This window comes from Melanostigma gelatinosum (genome assembly GCF_949748355.1).
Source record: "Melanostigma gelatinosum genome assembly, chromosome: 17".
NCBI lineage: Eukaryota > Metazoa > Chordata > Actinopteri > Perciformes > Zoarcidae > Melanostigma > Melanostigma gelatinosum.
Genome location: NC_136650.1, coordinates 7,728,349 through 7,748,475, shown reverse-complemented (window position 1 = coordinate 7,748,475; position 20,127 = coordinate 7,728,349). Strand labels below are relative to the sequence as shown.

The following is a 20,127-nucleotide window of genomic DNA, read 5'->3' as shown; positions in this document are numbered from 1 at the left end:
AACAAATTGTCCTGGCGACTGGGCCGGTCCTCCACATGCATCATCGACTGTTGAGGATGCTGACAATTTTGCATTTTTTCAGCCATCAAGTGCATTATTTATGACACCTTATAAAACCAGTCAGCAGGAAACATTAAAAAGTGAACCATAGATCAAATGTTGTTGGAAATGATTCTATCTACTTCTTTGTGGATTAAAAAGACCAATATTTCCGAGATAATCATGAATATCGCATGATATAGATCTGCCTCTGTTATCACCGTTAACCTCATGTGTGTCATTTAAGCAACAGTAACTAAAAGGGGAGGGGTCAATTCAGTCCTTCATTATATTATGACGACTAATAAGTACTGATGACGACTAATAAGTACTGATGTCAACGACTAATAAGTACTGATGACAACGACTAATAAGTACTGATGTCAACGACTAATAAGTACTGATGACAACGACTAATAAGTACTGATGACAACGGGTGACACGCGCAGACGTCATTATTACACGGAGCCTCTAGTTTTCTGTCCGCTTCATAGTTTTCTGCACGCTGACTTTGTTTTTCTGCTATTTAAGTTTAGCCATTCCTGCAGGCTGTCGCTTCACCTTTGTCGCACGCTCGCTCCGTTTCTTTCTCGCCCTGCTTTCGTTGTGTTATCTGTGTCACGCAAACACACACGCGCGCACACCCATATATACAATGGAGACATACACACACACACACACTTGCATGCATGCAAGAAAAATATAGAAACCAAACACACGCAATCACAGCCCCGCAGGCTCTCGCAGCTCGGCTGTGGTTCCCCCGGCGCCAGCTCAAGGTCACACGGGCATAAATGAGCTGTTGTTAGACGGAGCAAGAAAAATGAGGAGAAGTGGAGGTATAGAGAAGAAGAATTCAAAAGATAGCGAAAGCTAGTTTTGGCCCCCTGAAGCCAGCGTAACGTGCAAAAACAACGGGAGGTTGGCACTGAAGGAGAGGAGAAGGGAGGAAGGGAGGTGAAGGTTGGTTCACAGGGCAGAGGACCTCCTCCTCATTCAAATCTCAGTAACACTCCCTCGTTGAAAGAAAATCCTCTCTTTACATCCGAGTCGGGATGAGGATGCACAGCGGGTGAATCATGTGGGAGGGTTGTACTACCGCTGTTTCAGGAGACACATTGCCAAAACTTGCATCCTGTGAACCGGTGTACTGCTTTGAGAGGCTTGGTACAGATTTCCTGCATTTCTTATGAAACATTAAAAAAATACAGAAAAAAAGGTCAAACGGTCAAATACAAAAGATTAGCTGTGGTTAGATTAAACGCTTTTTCATTTATTTATTTTTCCGGGCTGCTGCATGTTAAATCCGCACATTGATATTCACGGCCATCAGATGGCGGCCTGTTTCGTGGGCTGTTGCACGCACACACACACACACACACACACACACACACACACACACACACACACACACACAGACACCGTCCAGGCAGACAGCTGGTGTTGAAATATGGGCTAAGAAAGCGCCTTCGTCTCCATCGACAGGTGACGGAACGCCAATGTGAGGGCGTGCAGCTGTCGCTTGTTCGCGTGCATGTGTCTGCGAGCATGCCTGTGTGTGTGTGTGTGTGTGTGTGTGTTTACGCGTACGACTCTTGCGTTATGCGGCGCACAGAACGTTCTGCATGTAGGTGTGAATGAGGCTGGGATTTTTATCACCGGCTGTCAAGTCTCCCTGCACTTCATTAGAGCTCCGCTGAAGAAGAGACGAGGCGGCATCTCGCCGTCAACATCAGCAATCACCATCACCACCAAGTGTGTGTGTGTGTGTGTGTGTGTGTGTGTGCGTGTGAACAAAGTGCTTTGCCTCCAACTTTGCCCCGTCAGCTCGGCCCATATTCACAGGCACACACACACTGAAGGCAGCATCAGCATTCGCTGTCACACTTCTGTACAAGCTACAGCACATCCACGGCATCATCAATACAGCAGAGTGTGTGTGTGTGTGTGTGTGTGTGTTCGCTCTGTAACCTTCCCCTTGTATATTCTGTGGCTAAATGAGAAATGATTTTCTGCCTCACCAGTCTCTTAACCCCAAACCTGGACAGCCCTTAGGGCTCATTATTATTTTTCACTGAACAACCATTGCGGTGTCATTTAGTTAATTTTATCGTGGTTTAATATGTAGAGTTATTAATACAAAAACATCTAAATATATTTTTAGAAAATGCCCGCATAGACACTTAAATGTAGTTTTAAAATGCTCTGTTTCTATTCTTGAGCATCATCTCATTCATGCATTCTCCCAATCCGTCTCCCTTTTCTTCGACAGCAGAACATCTTCTGAGCCCGTTGTCGCGAGCAGACTTAGTTTACTCAAAGTTGTTGTGATCGGTGTCTGCTTGCAGGCGGATAACATAACTTTTGGGTGCATGGTGACATAAAATATGTGAGAGCTCAAACAGATCTGCTCCCTTTTTTAAAATTTATATGAGAGAAAACATGTAAAAAGTAGAAAATAATTAGACCTCACAACACTGTGACGCCTGGTTCTGCACTGTTGGCTGCCATGTTACCTTCTAAGGTGGCATTTATCTGCACCGTGTGTCTGTATGAGAGAGAATAATCCACACGGGGAGACGTTGTATCCACGTTTTAGAAGAAAGCGGACCGTGAAGGCGAGACGAAGTAAAAAAACTGAAACTGTCCCTGTGAGGGGTGTCAAACACTATTATGCACATACATGTAGACACGGGTAGAGAGTCGTGTTCAGCACGGAATTTCCTTCAGCTGTGATAAACTGTCCCATTATACAGCTCATTACAACAAGTTACTGTGATGCATGCGCCGTACGTACTCCTGTAATTACACACATATTTTTCAGAGAGCGTTGCCGTAAATAACACCTTCTCGCCCGCGCCGGTGAACTTATCCACGTGTGTGTGTGTGTGTGTGTGTCTTCGCAGGTACGACTACAAAGAGATGCTCCACAACTCCACCTTCTGTTTGGTGCCCCGCGGCAGACGGCTGGGCTCCTTTCGCTTCCTCGAGGCGCTGCAGGTAAACAAAGCAGCACATAAACCAACGCGCACCCCCATTATGAGGAAGCACTGCACATGCTGTAATAGATCCATGCCCCGCAGCAACATAACCGGGAAGAACAAGGATCCCTTCCCACACTCAAAGCTCCCTTAGCACTAGTTTTAATGGTGCGACTTCTCGCATTAAAGGATCACTAAATCATTACCGCCGTTACTCTCAGACTAATGGTGTAATTTACATAAACAAACCAGACCTTCACTGAGAGGATTGGCAACTTTGTCCTGCCTCCAAACTGTATATATGTATATTTTACCCCTGTAACACGAGAAACATTTAAATTGCTGCCTGATCGTGTGATAATTTAAAATATAAAGCTTCTGGACAAATTGAATGTGTTAGAAAACTCCTGATTTTGATTGGAGCTTAACATTCGTTGTGATCAAGTTTCAGATTCTGACAAGCCGCCACACAAAAGAGGAATAGTTAAGAGACAGGAGACAGTGCTAGACATGCGTTTTTTAATAAAACTTCTCGTCCTGTTAGCGTCCAAGAACGCAAGCTAGTAGAGCTTTCATCCCCCTCTCTTTAATAACTCTTTATTGAATTAAATTATTTACAATCTCTAGAAGAAACATGCCAGGGGACAGTAATTGGCCCTTTAGTGGGGATAATGTAAAGAAACTAACCGATGAGCCCGATCATGTTCCCAGCCGGGTAGCGTGTTAGCACTTATTAGCCACAGTTCTCCCTTCGGGCTGCTTTCACACCTGTTGCTCAGTTCACTTGGTCCGGACCAAGAGAAAAACATGTTCTTTTGGTGTCACAAAGAGAAGAGCTCTCAAGGAAATAATTTAATTGTTGATAATAAAAGAACGGGGCAGGGCGAAATTATTCTGGGCTTTTAACTGTTAGACCTCTTTTTAACGGACTTAGTGAACTGACAAAGTACACAGGCGTATAAAAGCACAGCCGTTTTAACAGCTGTTGATAGATGCGTGACCTTATACAGATACCTGAACACATTAGCAAATTCATTTATTCGTAGTTTCTCTTTAAAAATAATGCCAAAATCCCACAACCGCACCGCACCGGAGTCCACTTGGAATCAGACTTGGCTACAGTTACAGTGAACCAAATTTACAGCCACAAAGATGGTCAAAGTTTTTTTCTTATTTTCTTTTGTTCCAGTTTTAAAATAGATTAAAAACACGTTGTGGCAGTGATGTATGAACATCATATAATGTACCGTAACGCCTCACCGTGCTGTATGACCGTAATAACCCCGTGAGATCGATTCCCCCCCCATGTGGAGTCATTCTCCACTGCATCTGCATTTACCTCCACTTACCTCAGCACCTCTTGAAATCTACACACTTCACTTTCTTCCTCTCTCCCCTCAGTTCATCCATTTCTATAACTGCACCGTGCTCTCCCGCATTACTACTGCACTGTCCTTTACCTCTCCTTACCGTCCGCAGAGTGCACCCACATAGGTGCGCTTATCTCACTATCGGCTGCCCCACACACACACACACACACACACACACACCAGCACTCTTCACTCAGGAGGGAAATGTGCCCTCTCCTCTCTCTCTTCTCCATTTGTCTGACTCACTCCATCCATCGACTCACCATCTACAGGAAGACGTAGGGAGAGTATTTACGGGCTTTGGTCTTTCAATGAGAAAGCAATTGCAAACAGAGGTCAACTGCGTGAGTGCGTGTGTGCCGGGAGGTTGTTTGTGTGTCTGTATACATATCTGTTGTGTGTGTGTGTGTGTGTGTGTGTGTGTGTGTGTGTGTGTGTGTGTGTGTGTGTGAGAGAGTTTTGCGAGCATGTGTTTGTGGAGGAGACAGGCAGCAGAGCCCGAGGGCCAGCTCTGGTTCAGCTGACACCTTTATGACCCGGGAGTGACAGGGCCGTCATTACGTCAAACTCCCACCACACGCGCACACACACACACACACACACACACACACACACACACACACACACACACTCGCCAGCTGTTCCCTCTAACTCTTCTCTCGTCCCTCCATCACTCTGCCACTCCTTTGCCGGAGGCCACATTCAGCCTCACTGCCTCCCATCTCTTCATCTCTTTTTATTTATTTTTATTACATCTACATTCATCCACTTTATTCACTCCTCCTGCTCGCCTCCTTTGATTCACTTTACAGCGCCTGAAGTTACCTTTTTTCATATTGACGCGTCAACGGCTATGAAAAAAGCGTGTTTTTATTTCATTTTATTTCATTTCACTCATAAGTGATTTCAAGATTTTCTTTGGAAATCAAAATAAACTCAAAGAGAATCACAAACAGAACTATTAAGCGTGTTTTTAAGGAATTCTTTTTGTGCATGTTTGAGTTCTTGAGGGTGAATAAATGTTTCCTGATTTGTATAAATCCAGAGCGTTGTGCTCCGTGTGATCTCCGGCTGCTGTTTTTCACTCATCATTGTGCTGGATTCCTCGCTGTCCGTGGCTGTGTGCAGCCTGCTTATCTCGATCGCATGTTCAAGCTCACTTCTGTTTATCTGATCGGCTGAGCTGCGTTGTGTTAAAGCTCATGTTTGATCTCGCATTTTGTAACCGTGATCAAAGCTACATGTGCTGTACGCATGTTTGAGATGATATGTGTGCGCGTATGGCTGCATTGTTTTTCTAAATGAAAGCTGCATTCATTGTTTTCTTTATATAGAAACGATGAGTCAGATGACTGTGTCATGTGATAGGGTTGGAAGTGATGAACCTTTCCCTTTTGGTTGTTAAAGTTCAGCACTTTGATAAGATTTCTACTGTGAAACAGCATCTAGTCTGCGGCTTCTACAAAGACAAGAAAGGGCCTCCTGCCGCGTGGGCCACTGAATTCCCTAATGGCTGCTCCGAGCCTCAATAGTGATTCTATGCATAATATATCCACATCACACCAAAGAAGCTTGCAAATCTGAGAAAATACAATTTTTTTGGCATTAACACAAAGGGTCACAGACGGATCAATTACAATACAGTGCAGCTTTCATTGTCCGGATCAATATGTAGCAAAGCAGGCATGATTTAGCAGTAGCTCTGATTGTGTTTGTAAAGGATTTTGTCCAAGCTTCCCTCTCTCTGTGTGTGTTTTTGTGTGTGTGTGTGTGTGTGTGTGTGTGTCAGGCTGCGTGTGTGCCGGTGATGCTGAGTAACGGTTGGGAGCTGCCTTTCGCCGAGATCATCGACTGGAACACAGCCGCAGTGATCGGCGACGAGAGGCTCCTGCTGCAGGTGACGGCCCGAAGACAACACCCACACCAAAAAAAAAGTGCCCGCTCTGCGTATCACCTGAAAACAGTACTAAACCCGACAGAGGAACAAACCCCCCCCCTGCCCCCCTTTTTTCCCCTGACTGTAGTTATCCTGAGCGCACACTCTCCTCTTACATTTCCCCTAACCCTGTTTTGTTTCGGAGTGGGGCTCTTGAATGCCAGCAGCATTCCAAGTCCTCCAAGTGCTTGAAAATGCCACTCAAAGACTCACATTGTTATGTGAGAGGGCAAATAAATAGAACGAGCAAATGGATTTGGCTGGAATTGCTTGAGCTTCATGGGGGGGAAAGCAATTATATGCCCATTAAATCGTAATTTGAATGAAGTGTGTAATAATATTGTTTGACATTGAGTTTTATAACTCGGTGCAGCAGCAGTGTGTGCCTGAGCCATCCTGGGTATGTCTGTGGATTTATGTATTTCACAGCGATGGGCTGAGACAACATACAGGACATCAATTCATGTTTGTTTTTCACTAAATGTGGGCTACATCTGCTTTTGCTCTTTTTAAAACAGGGGAAATGTTTGGGGAATACCGCACATATATATTTACTTCGACAATAACAATTTTTCCCAGGCTATGGCAGTATTAACTAAAGTGTGGATGAAATGTGTTTATTTGCCATTCATCCCCTCTTTACTATGACAAATAAACTCGCATGCGGATTAAACTACACAGCGCTTCAGATGAACGTACAAAAGCGTTCACCAAAGGCTGCTGCAGCTTTTTAATTGCTTTTTTCTTCCTAATACTGTTTGATGGCCGATAGCTGCTGTTGCTGCTATTTTTTGTAAATTCTTCGTGTTTGTTAAATGTAAGGCTCCAGCCAGTTAGCTTAGCTTAGTACAAAGACTGAGAGACAGCAGGGGGGGGACAGCCTGGCTCCCTCCACAGTAAACTAAATCCGGCTTCTAGCACCTTTAAAGCTCCCAAATGAATGCGTTATATCTTGTTAGTTTTACACACACAAAAGCCAAAGTGTAAAAATGAAACATTGCTGTTATAGTGGCGATCGGAATGGCCCGTGTCTCAAATCTCAAACGTCGAGCTAACCGCTGCCGGTGGCTTCAAATCGGCCGTACGGACACGAGAGAGGTATTCATCCTCTCATCTAACTCGCAGCAAGTATTTCCAAAAAATGTCAAATTATTCATTGAGCCACAAAATATGGGACTCGACCTGAATTGAACTTTGTGCGACTGGACTCTCGCGACTTGAGACGTGAAAGCAAAACATCTCAAGTTTTGCTTTGTTGACTTTGTAAACAGCAGTTTGCAGGTACCTCGGCATCTTCAACCACATCTTGTGTCCTAGATAGAGTTGCTCAGTTGTCATGGAGATAGTTTAGCTGTTGCCACGGAACTCAAGTGTATAATTTAGGCGGTCTTACACGGGGGCGAGACGACAACTGAGAAACGAGATGTGGTTCAAATCTTGAAGAACGACGGGTCCGTTTTTCCTCTTTCTACCTTGTACAACCCAGGAGGGAAAACAAATAGGACAGCAACAGGCCTACAATGGGTTAAAAGGACTTAGTCTCAGCCATGACAACTACAGTACTCCTACTTCACTCACTTCAGGTAAACTGTTGAAAGCAAAATGGTCCGCGTTCAAAGAACTGACTTGCAGTTTATTTGTTATAACTCGACTTGGATTTGCCGTCATGGACTCAAGAATTCATTTGAGAACACCTGAGACTTGGACTTGACCAAACTTACTGAGATATAGTTGCGGCTACAATTCCAGAAACCTGCAATATCTGCTTTCTACACCTGACTGTGCTTTGTCTGTTGATGAGCGTTGCATATGACCAATGTTAATCTTCCTGTCACCACAGTTTATGCCCCTGATCAGCACTGAATGATGACTGGCTGCTGTTTTGTCATTTTGCAGATCCCGACCACGGTGCGCTCCATCCACCAGGACAAGATCCTGTCCCTCAGACAGCAGACTCAGTTCCTCTGGGAGGCCTACTTCTCCTCCGTGGAGAAGATAGTGCTCACCACACTGGAGGTGAGATGTTCGAGATGCGCGTGCGCTGCACACAGCCCTGCGCCCTTTTGACCTCTCTGCTTCTCCTCCATCATCAATCTCTGACTCTGAGAGAGAGCCGCAGAGTCTCTGCAGTCGTTTGCTTTATTCTCAGGCTTCTCTTTGGTACAAGGCTGAAAGCAAAAACGATGGGTGGACGGCTTCTACGGAGAGCAAGAAGGACATTTCTGTTTTTTTTTTATTTATTTATTTTTTTGCACTGTGTCTGTCATTGATAGATCCAAAAATCCTCATTAGCGGCAGCAGCAGCAGTTGTATTTATAAGGGTTGCCAGTGGTATTAGTGGTCAATGTTGAAGTAGTGGTAGTAGTTGAAGGAAAGAACAGTATTTACAGTCGAATATCCAGTTTTATGAGTTTTAAACTCTCACTTCCAGTCGGCTGTAAAACCTTTGTCCTGAGGCTGTGATCTGTTCCAGTGGATTCCAGTGGTGACGGACAGTTTTCAGGACGTTTTTATGAAGTTGCTTGAGCCTCACACTGCCCCTATAGCATGTGTCAAGTCACCATAGTTCATCGCTTTGACTCCTGTGTTAAAATCAGTCCAAAATACGGCTAAAGTATGAAAAGGTTCATGCAATGCCTCGTCCGACTATTTTTCAAAGGCGTAAAGTGTTTATAGCTGTTGCAAGCGGTCACACTCGAAGACAAGGCAATGCTTTCTGACCTCCGCAGACCCGGCCAGTCACTGCGTAAAGTGGTCGAGTTTATTGGGTTGTTAATTCCGAATGGTTACAAAATTGTAAAAAAAAGCAATTTCAATGTCAGAAAGGTGCGGGAAGAGAAAAGGGACTATCATAGCCTTTCAACAGTCCGGCACACATGCTGAGCTGGAGGCAGACTTTAAAGCATTAGTGTTCTGAGAGGGCTTAAAAGATGGATTCATACTGTTTTTGCCCACCACCATTTGGGTCACGGCTGCTGTTCTTTCGAGACAAAACTACACAAAGTGTTTTTCTACACAGAAAGGTTTCGGTCTAGTGTTCTAGTTTATGAAAGGTGTGACTCTAAAACCCCCCGATTCCTCCAGCCAATGCCAAATGTCGCCCAAGTATCCCGTCAGGCATTTCATTTCCCCTTCTTACCACGTCGCCAAATCTCACATCTGAATTCCACTTTCCCACCTTCCCACACACGCACGCACGCACGCACGCACGCACGCACACACACACACACACACACACACACACACACACACACACACACACACACACACACACACACACACACACACACACACACACACACACACACACACACACACACCCCACACACAAGCACCGGCGAGCTCGTGGCTTCGGTAACTGTCATTTTTTAGTTTTTTTTTAGCTAGCTCGGCTCCGTTTGTTATCGAGCCCCGTCGCACTGGTGCACTATCACACACGCCGAGTCAGAAACACATCTCCATATGTCGAGGTGTGTCAGCCCAGATACACATGGCGCCACCCAGGCATAACCTTGCTGATGCGCTGTCACTCCGCACTAAAGAGCAAGGTGACACGGCGAGAGCTCGTGTGTGAGCGTGTGTGTGTGTGTGTGTGTGTAGAATACAGCGACGGGCAAAATGCTTAATCCTGACTGAAAAAAAAAAGCAACAAAAAAACGGGGGAGGAGAGTGGTGGGAGAAAGGGTGATGAGGAGAATGGGTGGCATATGTAAATGGCGTTGCCGTGGCAGCCCCCGAGATAACGAGCGACATGGTTTATTCATCCTGTCGAGCCAGCACCACCTCCTCCAACTCCTCCTCCTCCTCCTCCCTGCAGATCTGTGATGATACACACACACACATTCAAAACACACATAGTTTTGAATCCGATATCTTGACAGATTGAATCTCCTCACGTTCACAAACTCACTTGCTTTTTTTTTTATTGACTACCCACATCCAGTGTGTGTGTGTGTGTGTTGGCGGGCAAGCGGGAAACACGTGTTCCACCTATCATGCGGCGTTTCCTGTCAGGAAGCGGCCGTATTTCGACCACTCACAAGGTCAATATAGCCGAGGCCCTGTGCTGCCGGTACGCCTATTAAACTCACCTATTAAAGCCGAGCTCACAGTGTGCCCCCGGAGAAGCGGGATTTATCTATCATGCTCTAATTGGTTGACTGTGGCTGTTCGTAGGTGAGATTGAGTCGTCCATCATGTCCCGACTGAGGGCCGCCGACGGGGGAGGAGCAGCAGCCAAGTGAGCGAAATTGCCCCTCAAAAGGCGCGAGGGCTCTGGGTTTTTAAGGTGGCAGGCAGTGGGTTTTTTTTATAGAGAGGTTCACGGATTCCGAGTTAATCTCTTCGGCTGAGGCAAATGGCTATCGACTGTCCTCAGGGACAAAGCTAGGGAGAGTAAAACAAAACAAGAACTCAACCAGTGCTGTTTTGTTTCCCTCACATCTACACTCCCCCCTGTGATGAATTTTGATGTGGCTTTGTCAATATCATTACTGTCCGCTCCCTCCGGCCACATTATTAACTTTTAATAATTGGAAAAGCCGTCAGCTGCTCAGCCCACCCGACCCTCTTCACCTCTCTCGTCCGTCCCCCCCTTTTTGAGTTTGCCGAGCCGGCAGCCGTCGCCTCCCGATTCAAGCGAGGCCGTAAAACACGATCGCAAACCGGTGTCTGTTTTACTGCGGCAATTTAGCATGGCTCAAGGGCACGCCGGCAATATCTCTTTCCTCTGTTTGACCGCTCGGCAGAGGCCTTTGGCGGGCTGCAGCTTGGGGGGGGGGGGGTTGAATGATCGCTCTATTTGGGCACAGAAATGAATCGGGGCAGATGTGACTGACTGCCGGAGACTTATTCTGCGTTTTCTTTCTCTGTCTGCTTGTTTGGCTTGCTGGAAAAAAAAAAGACCTCAGTTCGTTTGGTTTTGTCTGCGGATGAAATATTACACAATACCACAGAGTTCTTTCAGCTCAGCTTTGTGCCACAGCGACTCACTCTTGACACGATCAATAGCTGCTATTCAGGTGATACAAAGCAAACGTTTGGAAGCTCAGGCAGCTTTCTAACTTTCATGTAACGCCCGCAGACTCTCTCTCATAACAGCTTTCCACTCGCTCCAATGCACCGACTGGCTTTTGAATAGTACAATGAAAGTGTCGAAATGGGGGTTATTGGAACATTCGCCGCGTTGATATTCATTCACATTTACGACTGCCTTGGTGTTCGTGTGTGAAAACTCAATTTGCAGTGTGAAATGTGTTTTTATTTTTATTTTGTAGGTGTGTTTACATGGCCCATTGATCAAATCCTTAATATTTCTGCTCCTTTATCAACACGCGTAGCTCCGATTGTCACGAGTCCTCTGAGATCAGACTGAAATGTTATTTGTTCAAAGGTAGCTTTTTTTTGTGTTTGTTCTAACGAGCTGAATTGAAAAGGAGGCCTCGCGAACGAACAGTGAGGGCTGGCCGGAAGAATCCGGAGACCCTGCTGTCATTAAAACGACACGAGTTTGATCCCGGCAACAGACAGCGTTGTCCCTTTTTCTTTCTTTGTGGCTGTCGAAGCAACGCGGGTCGGCATCCGCAGCTTGTCGGCATCGGTTTGATTTGTGACGCGGTTCATGAATCCCGTGGATGTCTTGTGCGTCCTCCTGTGTGCGTCCCTCTGTGATTCAGATGCCATTGGTTGCATTATGAAACTTGTAGATCCAGTGTTTTGGAGAATAAAAGTCAGGATATTTCGGCCTCTACTGCTTTGATTTTGTCCATCCAGTTGTTATGTGTCTCTTGCAACTCCCCCCCCCAAACTTAGTTAAACCAGGTCTAGTTTATTTATGTAGTCCAAAATCACAAGTTTGTCTCAAACAGGATCCTGAGCCTGTGGTTTCTTTCCTCCATCTCAATGTTTCTACAAACAAAGGACATGATTATTGACTTCAAGAAGTCACCAACAAAGCCCACTGCCAACTGTTGTTGAAGGTGTCGACATTGATCGAGTGGGTAGCTCCAAATATTTGGGTTTTGTTCTTTGTGACAAACTGTGCTGTGAATCCCGTGTTGATGCTTCCTCTCAAAAAGTTCAGCTAAGATCTTCTTTTCTTTTCTCTGAGAACTCTTTAAACATTCGAGACGATGCCTCTCTTTCACGGATGTGTCATTGAATCTGTTTTAGACTTTTGTACAGTTGCTTAGTTTGGTAATCAACATCTGTCCAACAAGAATATACTTGGAGGTCTTTTTTTAAATGACCAGTAAGATGTCAGGCTGTGCTCCTGGATGTTTATAACAGGCAGGTCCTTAGAGGCCTCATGCTGTATTGGACTGCCAGGACCTGCCCTGGACTTCGTTTCAGGGCCCCGGTTAGGAGGAGTAAAAGATTCCATGTCTCATTCTTCCCAAGTGCTGTTAACATGCTCAATAGCAGATGGCACTCTTTGCACTTCCCTTGCACATCTGCACTATTGCATGTGCGTACTTGTTACACGTGTTCATTTCCTTCCTCCTGCTTTGTTTTTTGTTGTGCTGATGTGTCATTGATTTTGTCTTTTTGTATTCTGTTTTTATGTGAACCCTGGTTCATGTGAGCCACAGTGGGACAATAAAGATTACCGAACTAAAATGTTACATCACAAGACCAATTCTACCCTCAGATCCTTGGTTCAGGAAAGACAAATCAAAGAAAACCTGTGACCTTGTCACAGAAAAAAAAAGGAGAAACTTCAGCAACAGAAGCTGTATTTCCTTTAAAGGACGGACAAGAATAGACCTTAAGTAGCAGCAGTAGAATTACAAAGGAACCAAGAAGGTTGTGTGAGTTTTTATATTTTATTTTTATTTTTATTATATTTTAGCAAACAGAATCATTCTCAGTCAACACGTTCATCTGGAGGGAAAAAAACAGCTTTTTTTTGGCAAAAATGTTGGAAGCGGCCTTGATAGGGAGTGTGTGTGTAGTCTAAAGTGTGTGTAGTCTAAAGTGTGTGTAGTCTGTGTGTGTAGTCTAATGTGTGTGTAGTCTAATGTGTGTGTAGTCTAAAGAGTGTGTAGTCTAATGTGTGTGTAGTCTGTGTGTGTAGTCTAATGTGTGTGTAGTCTAATGTGTGTGTAGTCTAAAGAGTGTGTAGTCTGTGTGTGTAGTCTAATGTGTGTGTAGTCTAATGTGTGCTCCTTGCTGTTCCCATGTGCAGATCATCCAGGACCGCGTGTTGGAGCAGGGCTCCAGGAGCAGCCTGATGTGGAACAGTCACCCTGGGGGGCTCTTTGCCCTGCCGCAGTACTCTGGATACCTGGGAGACTTCCCCTTCTACTACGCTACACTGGGTCAGTAACACACACACATAAAACACAGGAGCAAAGTGGTGTTACGTAACGCTTCCACACACCTGTGTGGCAATGAACTGATCCGTAACGGTTTGTGGGAAAAGTTCAAGTCCGAAAGACTTTAAGTCGATTTTGGTCAAGCTGTGGATTTTGTGTGAAATATGGCCCCCCCCCCCCGATCTACTGCCCTCCTCCGGCGCATGGCAGCCGGCGGAGTGCAGGAACAGGCCTTTGACAGATGTTTGTATTAATCGTGCTGACACACCAGCCCGTCCATCATTGGGTTTTGAGTCAGCACTGCTACTGCCGCTGTGGCGAGACCAATTCCTCCCGCTACGGTTCAGCAGCGCGGCGTTTTCCCCAGCATCCCCCCCCCCTCCCCCCGCCACTTATCTGTGACCCGGGAGCCTCTCCATCCCTCACTCATTCACTCCATCATCATCCAGCGACGCCGCAACACACACACACACACGCACAGAGGGCCGTCGTGCGAACTTGATGGAGCACCCGGAGTGGAGGGCTGATATCAAAATGGATGGGCTCGGTGACAGACGTGGATTACAGCGCCGGCAAGTTTATTTGTTTGTCAAAGAGGACGCAATTAAACACGGATGGGTTTTTAGGAGACAAGCTGGCTTGTCGCTGATGGGTAATTGAGTAAAATCAAAGCTGCGGAGTTTGTCTCCAACCGACACGTCTTCTTGTTCTCTAAGAGCCGATAACAAGACACTCAAACTCATCAGGCATGTGAACACTCGGGCATGCAAAGGGTTTGTTTGTGCTGCTTCGGCGAAATGGATTTTTCATTTGGAAAGCTGAAAGACAAACTCGAGAATAATACAAATCACGTAGCAGTATATATTTGACGGCTCATTTTGTTACATTAATAACATCCTGTGATAAAAGCTAAGTGAAGACACCACACAGTGAACAATACGACTTCAGAATGAATGTGTGTAAATAAGTCTGATATGTAAATAACAATACAGTGGGAACCTCTTTTAATGATCATGTCTGTCCAGGTCAAATTGATCAGTATAAGCAGATGATTATTATAATAATATATAGACAATCTTTGTCTTTATTTCTCAGTTTTGCTGATTACTGAACGTTATTGACTGTTTCAAAACGCAGCAGCTGTTTCAAACGTGCCCTGAAGAACGCCCGAGTTCTCTTTGGCTCGTTTTTTTGGCAGCTTGTCATATGCTTTAGGGAGACAACTTTCTTTTCCGCTCACTGATTTCAGTGTGCACGCGGCACCAGCCTCAGCTAGCCCGCCTCAGCTAGCCCGCCTCAGCTAGCCAGCCTCAGCTAGCCCGCCTCAGCTAGCCAGCCTCAGCTAGCCCGCCTCAGCTAGCCAAACGGAAGCTAAGAATCAAGGAAACTAAAAAACATAAAGTCATCGTAGTTTTCCTTTTTTTCAATGTTGCCACGTCTAAAAAGACCCCAAAATGAACACTATAAGCGGATTCTTTGATTGCTATGAGCTAATTATTTAAACAGCATTTGCATTGGAATGATTCTGTCCCCAGCTTTCTGATCCATACAAGCAGTTGATCAACCGTGATCACTATAAGTTGTTTCCACTGCAGTAAATCCAAGACAGTAACTAACATATTGGTAATTAAAACGATATAACTGTAAATGGAAACTAAATGTATATTTTACAGTGATACACTCTTCCTAGCCAAAAGTATGTGGACACAGGACACGGTGGGGTCGGCCACTGCTGCTGTTGGGTGATGAGGCCCCTCCCTGTCTGTTGCCCTAAAGGTGGAAGCAGACTGTTGTCTCACACAGAGAATCTGAGGGTGTGCGTTATGATTAATGAGATGAGAAGTTCTGACACAAATTGTTTGTTTTTTTAAATTTTGGACACTAATCTTAACTTTGCTGTTTTCTTTTACGATGTCTGATAGTTTGTCAACTATTGAAATGGAACAATGCAAGACACAAGTAGGTTGTGATGATGGTAAAGGATCATCCTAAGTGGTCAAATAGGTTGGAAACCACTGATCTAAAATGTCAGGTGTGTTTTATCGTTAATATTTTCCTTATTTGGAACTAAACCACAAACAACAACACGCACTAAAATTACAAAAAAACGTATGTAAAACAGGCATGTCAACATACTTCTGGCCAGTGGCGAGTATTAAATGGCCTCCTGAATCAATCCCAAACTATATTTTTGTGCTGCTTTGAATGTTTCACATGTGAGATGTGTAATGTGCTGATGATGCAGGATGTGATAAAAAAGCCTCCGAGAATCCTGTTCCGAGGATGGAAAACAGCACGCACATCCAAAATTTAAAATAAGCTGCACGACGGTAATTCGGCTCCGGGTTTTGTTCAATGTTTCATGGAAGTCTGTTTATGAGCTTGTTACAAATTCACATCTCAGGAGTTTGAAAACTCTGCGCACTCGTAACTTTTTCCATTACGAGTCACAGGGACAGTTTACCGAGTTTCAACGGCGTGTATTCCTCATCATAAAAAGTTGCTCAGTGGCGGAAAGGAGAGGAACGCCGTCTCCTCTGCGTCCCGCTTTGTTGGTTCGGGTTTGATTAGATTTAAATTAGGAAAAGTTGAACGTCCTCTATGATCCGTCTTGCTCAATATCTTACTTCCTGCTCATTTTCAGCCCTGATTACTCTCCTCGAACATCAAGTCAGGCTGAATTTAAAGCCGCATCAGCACTTAGTCGTCTGCTCGTTGGGCTTCAGACACAGCTGAAGAGTTTCCGGAATGTAATATTCAGCGATCAAGGAGATTTGGCGTTTTTCAAAACGCATCAACGTTGTTGAATATTTTAAGACTAGCTTGAAAACGCACATCCCTGACAATTATATCGTCATACATTTGTGTGAACTGCTGACAGACTCTCTTTAAATGAGATCTTTAACTGAAAATAGATATGTAGTGTTTGTAAATGAGAGCCTTCAGTTCTCCGTCGGATTTATTCTCTTCAAAGACCTTAAAATTACACCGATGGCTGACAGGCTGCTCGCCGTCTTCCAGCCAGGCGTTTTTTTCTGCTGTTTTGTGAAACTGCATTACAGAGTGACAGTCTTTCTGTTGTGTTTCAGGTGTCAAACCCTACCCCAAGTTCACAGCGGTCATCCATGCCGTCTCGCCTCTGGTGTCCCAGTCCCAGCCCATACTCAAGCTCCTGGTAGCCGTGGCCAAGTCCCAGTACTGTGCACAGGTAATGGACTTAATCGTGTGTGTGTGTGTGTTCACTGCAGAATCTTCCATTGATCTCCACCTCGTGACTCCCCAAATTGTGCACATTAAGGGGTTCGTATTTGCGATCGCATTTTCCAACCAGAGCAACAACGACATTCATCTTCTGTGTGTGTGTGTGTGTGTGTGTGTGTGTGTGTGTGTGTGTGTGTGTGTGTGTGTGTGTGTGTGTGTGTGTGTGTGTGTGTGTGTGTGTGTGTGTGTGTGTGTGTGTGTGTGTGTGTGTGTGTGTGTGTGTGTGTTAACTCAGGTGGATTGAATTAGAGCAGCAACTACATCTGTCTCCATGGCAGCGAAACCCCCTTCAGCACAGCTGGAGACGGCCTGTATTGATTCCCCTGCTTGCTCCTTACCAGCACGGGAAATGAAATGGAATTTGCTCCCCGATGGCTGGTTTTTCGTGTGGGTGTGTACGCACGTGTGTGTGTGTGTGTGTGTGTGTCTTTGTTTGTTTGTTTGCCCAGCAGAGTGCATGAGTAAGCAGGTTTCTGTTCTGTGTAGGCGGTACGAGTGCCGTGCGTGAGTGTGCGGGTCTGCATTTGTGTGTTGCACAGGAGGGTGAGTTAGGGTGACAGCGGCGTATACAATATGAATGTGTGTTTGCGTAAGGCAAGGCAAGTTTATTTGTATAGCACATTTCAACAACAAGGTAATTCAAAGTGCTTCACATAAAACCATTAAAAGCATCAAAACATCAAAAGAAAAGGAGATTTAAAAACAATTAAGAACATTCATTACATTAAAACATTTAAAAAAAAATGAAATAAATTACAGTAGTAAAATGCAGAAATGCAGGAAATTGATTAATACATCAATTGAATGTGGTTCAATTAAAGGCAGCAGCAGTTAGCTCAAGCTTTTGAGGCGCAGTCTGGCACAGCGGGCCTCCTGCTGCGTGCATGTGCATTTTTCAAGGGAATCGTTTCTTCCAACTGTGCGACAGAGACACACTGTCTTCACCGTTCTCCTCCAGTCACACACGCACACACACACATGCAGGCGCACATACGAGCCACCGGCACCCTGAGAGGGCTGGTGGGCTGACAGAGACACCATCTGTCTTTCTAATCAGAGCAGAATCACACGTTCTTCTGCTGTGGGTGTGGGTGTGGGCATACCTGTTGTAATAGTACAATGACAAACACGTTCTCTCTCTTTTTTTTGTATCTGTACTGGCTTGTCATGACGAGCTCATTTGTGCCCATTCGTCAAACAGCTGGGTGTCATCTTTCTTTGTAGAAACCGGCGTCATATTTCCACACAGCTGCTGTGTAGACGCTAGGCGAACACCTCGACACAGACATCCAAATGGCTCCCAGCTCATAATTTGGCAGGTCCAGTCAGGGGTGCAGAGTCCCCAGGGGGGGGGGGGCTGCTGGGTGTGACACGGTTAATGTCAGAATCATGTGAAACGGGACATTCTTGCGGTTCACCTCCGTCGGGGACGTCTGAGCACAGTGTCTGCTACAGCTCTGCACGGTGGAACTGGGATGGATTAATTTACTGACTTGTTGAAGGAGATTTCAGCAGGGCAGATGTTCGCTGACACACAGCACCTGAACACTCCAGGATGGGAATGCCGATGATGAGTTCCTATCATATTCCTTATGGCTAATTGGGCATTCATTCTCCGCAGGTTCAGGCAAAGCAGTTCCTTGGGTTGTGTTGATATTAGCGGTGTTGTTATAATTTATCAACCTCACTTTCATGGATGGATTTACAGTAGCAGTATAGCGTAGAATAAACCACAGTAACTACACTCTTTTTGAGTGTTAAGTATGTTTTTCATGGAAAAAAATAAGTCCGCTGAAAATTGCCAGAGTGCATACTTAAATTGCTCAAATTTGGAATGTGGTTTTGAGCAGCATGACCTTCCCTCAAAACTGTGTGCACAACAGAGATGGGGGAACTGGAAGTGAAAGCACACGGCAGATGGTGGTGCTCCAGCTCCAGGCAAAGCTCAGAAAACAGCAAACTAACAAATCTTTGGAAATACATTTTTCAGTTAGCTCATGAACATTACAGCTATTTGTAATGTTTTTTTTGAAGTTGAAAATGGGTTGGGGGCGGTGTTGTGAAGTTTCCGTTTGATTTACAATCCATCTTCATATTCTTTAGATAGATTCCTGTCGGTGTGAGCTGCACAGCGACTCTACAAATAGTCCCACATTAATGTACACTTTAGTACATTAAGTATGTAAGTACTATATTACATTCAACTGATTATGTATTATGCTGAACCTCAGGTAATGTAATTGAAAATTGTTAAGGGAGAGTTCACACACTCCTTTATTGGCCGTTCTAGAACTACACACCAGTTGCCCTTCTGGCTCTTAAACCCTCAACCAGCCTGTGATAAGGTGACATTTGATGGCCGGTTAGGTCACGTAAATGTCACACGTTGAACGAGCTGAAGAGTTGTTTTTGATTAGAGGGAATCAAATGAGTTGTTTGCGGGTGCTGATATCTTGCTTCTGTGTTTTAGATCATCGTCCTGTGGAACTGTGACAAGCCTCTCCCGGCCAAGCACCGCTGGCCCGCTACCTCGGTTCCCGTCATCGTCATCGAGGGAGAGAACAAGGTGAGCCTGAGCACACTTCCTCCCAGTTTACCCCAAAGATTCGATCACTGTCACTTCTAATTACGCAGCTTATCTTATGCACATTCTCTCACCGTAAAGCTACTGTATTTGTGCACATTTCACTAAGTGTCTGGGAGTTCATGAGTTTTGATTTGTGCTGCTCTGATTCCATTAAAGGACAGTTTGTGTGGTTTCAGTTAAAGCTCAGTAATAGGAATGATGTGGTTTGGAGGACAAATCAGCACGGCAAATGCATATGGTTAGGAAAGATACGGAGGCAGTAATAGATGCGTGTGTGTAGTTAGAGTGTGCGTTTTAATAAAAGTATTGCTGTTTATTCTTTACTTTAATCATAAATAGATGTCAAGAAAGTGACAAAATGTCTCTAGAGAAATGAGTTGCAATATCTGTCTGTAAAGCAATGGAATCTGTGTCCATGTCTTTATCTTTTTTTCTCCAAATTTGGTGCAATTCAAACAAGCACGGAGCGCTCTGTGGAGCTTCAGGGCTCCGCAGTTCCGCATGTCGTCCACGGTCCAGATCTCTGAATCCGTTAACTCAACCGAGTTTGTGTCAGCCGAATCAGCCGGCATCGTGACATCAAACAGCGGTATCTTGATTAAAAAGTAATTGCCCAATAAGTTCAGCGGGGGACATA

At 45.0% G+C, this 20,127-nt stretch overlaps 1 protein-coding gene across 2 annotated transcripts in view; it reads left to right on the top strand.

The window, feature by feature from the left end:
* The window catches only part of ext1b (exostosin glycosyltransferase 1b), a 106,126-nt gene that overhangs the window by 71,007 nt on the left and 14,992 nt on the right, over nt 1–20,127 (top strand). The window contains exons 2-7 of one of the 2 annotated variants that reach the window (XM_079288406.1): nt 2,946–3,039; nt 6,180–6,287; nt 8,223–8,342; nt 13,513–13,645; nt 16,732–16,850; nt 19,374–19,469. In XM_079288406.1, the coding sequence (XP_079144532.1) occupies nt 2,946–3,039; nt 6,180–6,287; nt 8,223–8,342; nt 13,513–13,645; nt 16,732–16,850; nt 19,374–19,469 (670 nt within the window). The remainder of the gene's footprint in view (nt 1–2,945; nt 3,040–6,179; nt 6,288–8,222; nt 8,343–13,512; nt 13,646–16,731; nt 16,851–19,373; nt 19,470–20,127) is intronic. The other variant, XM_079288407.1, reaches the window with a different exon arrangement.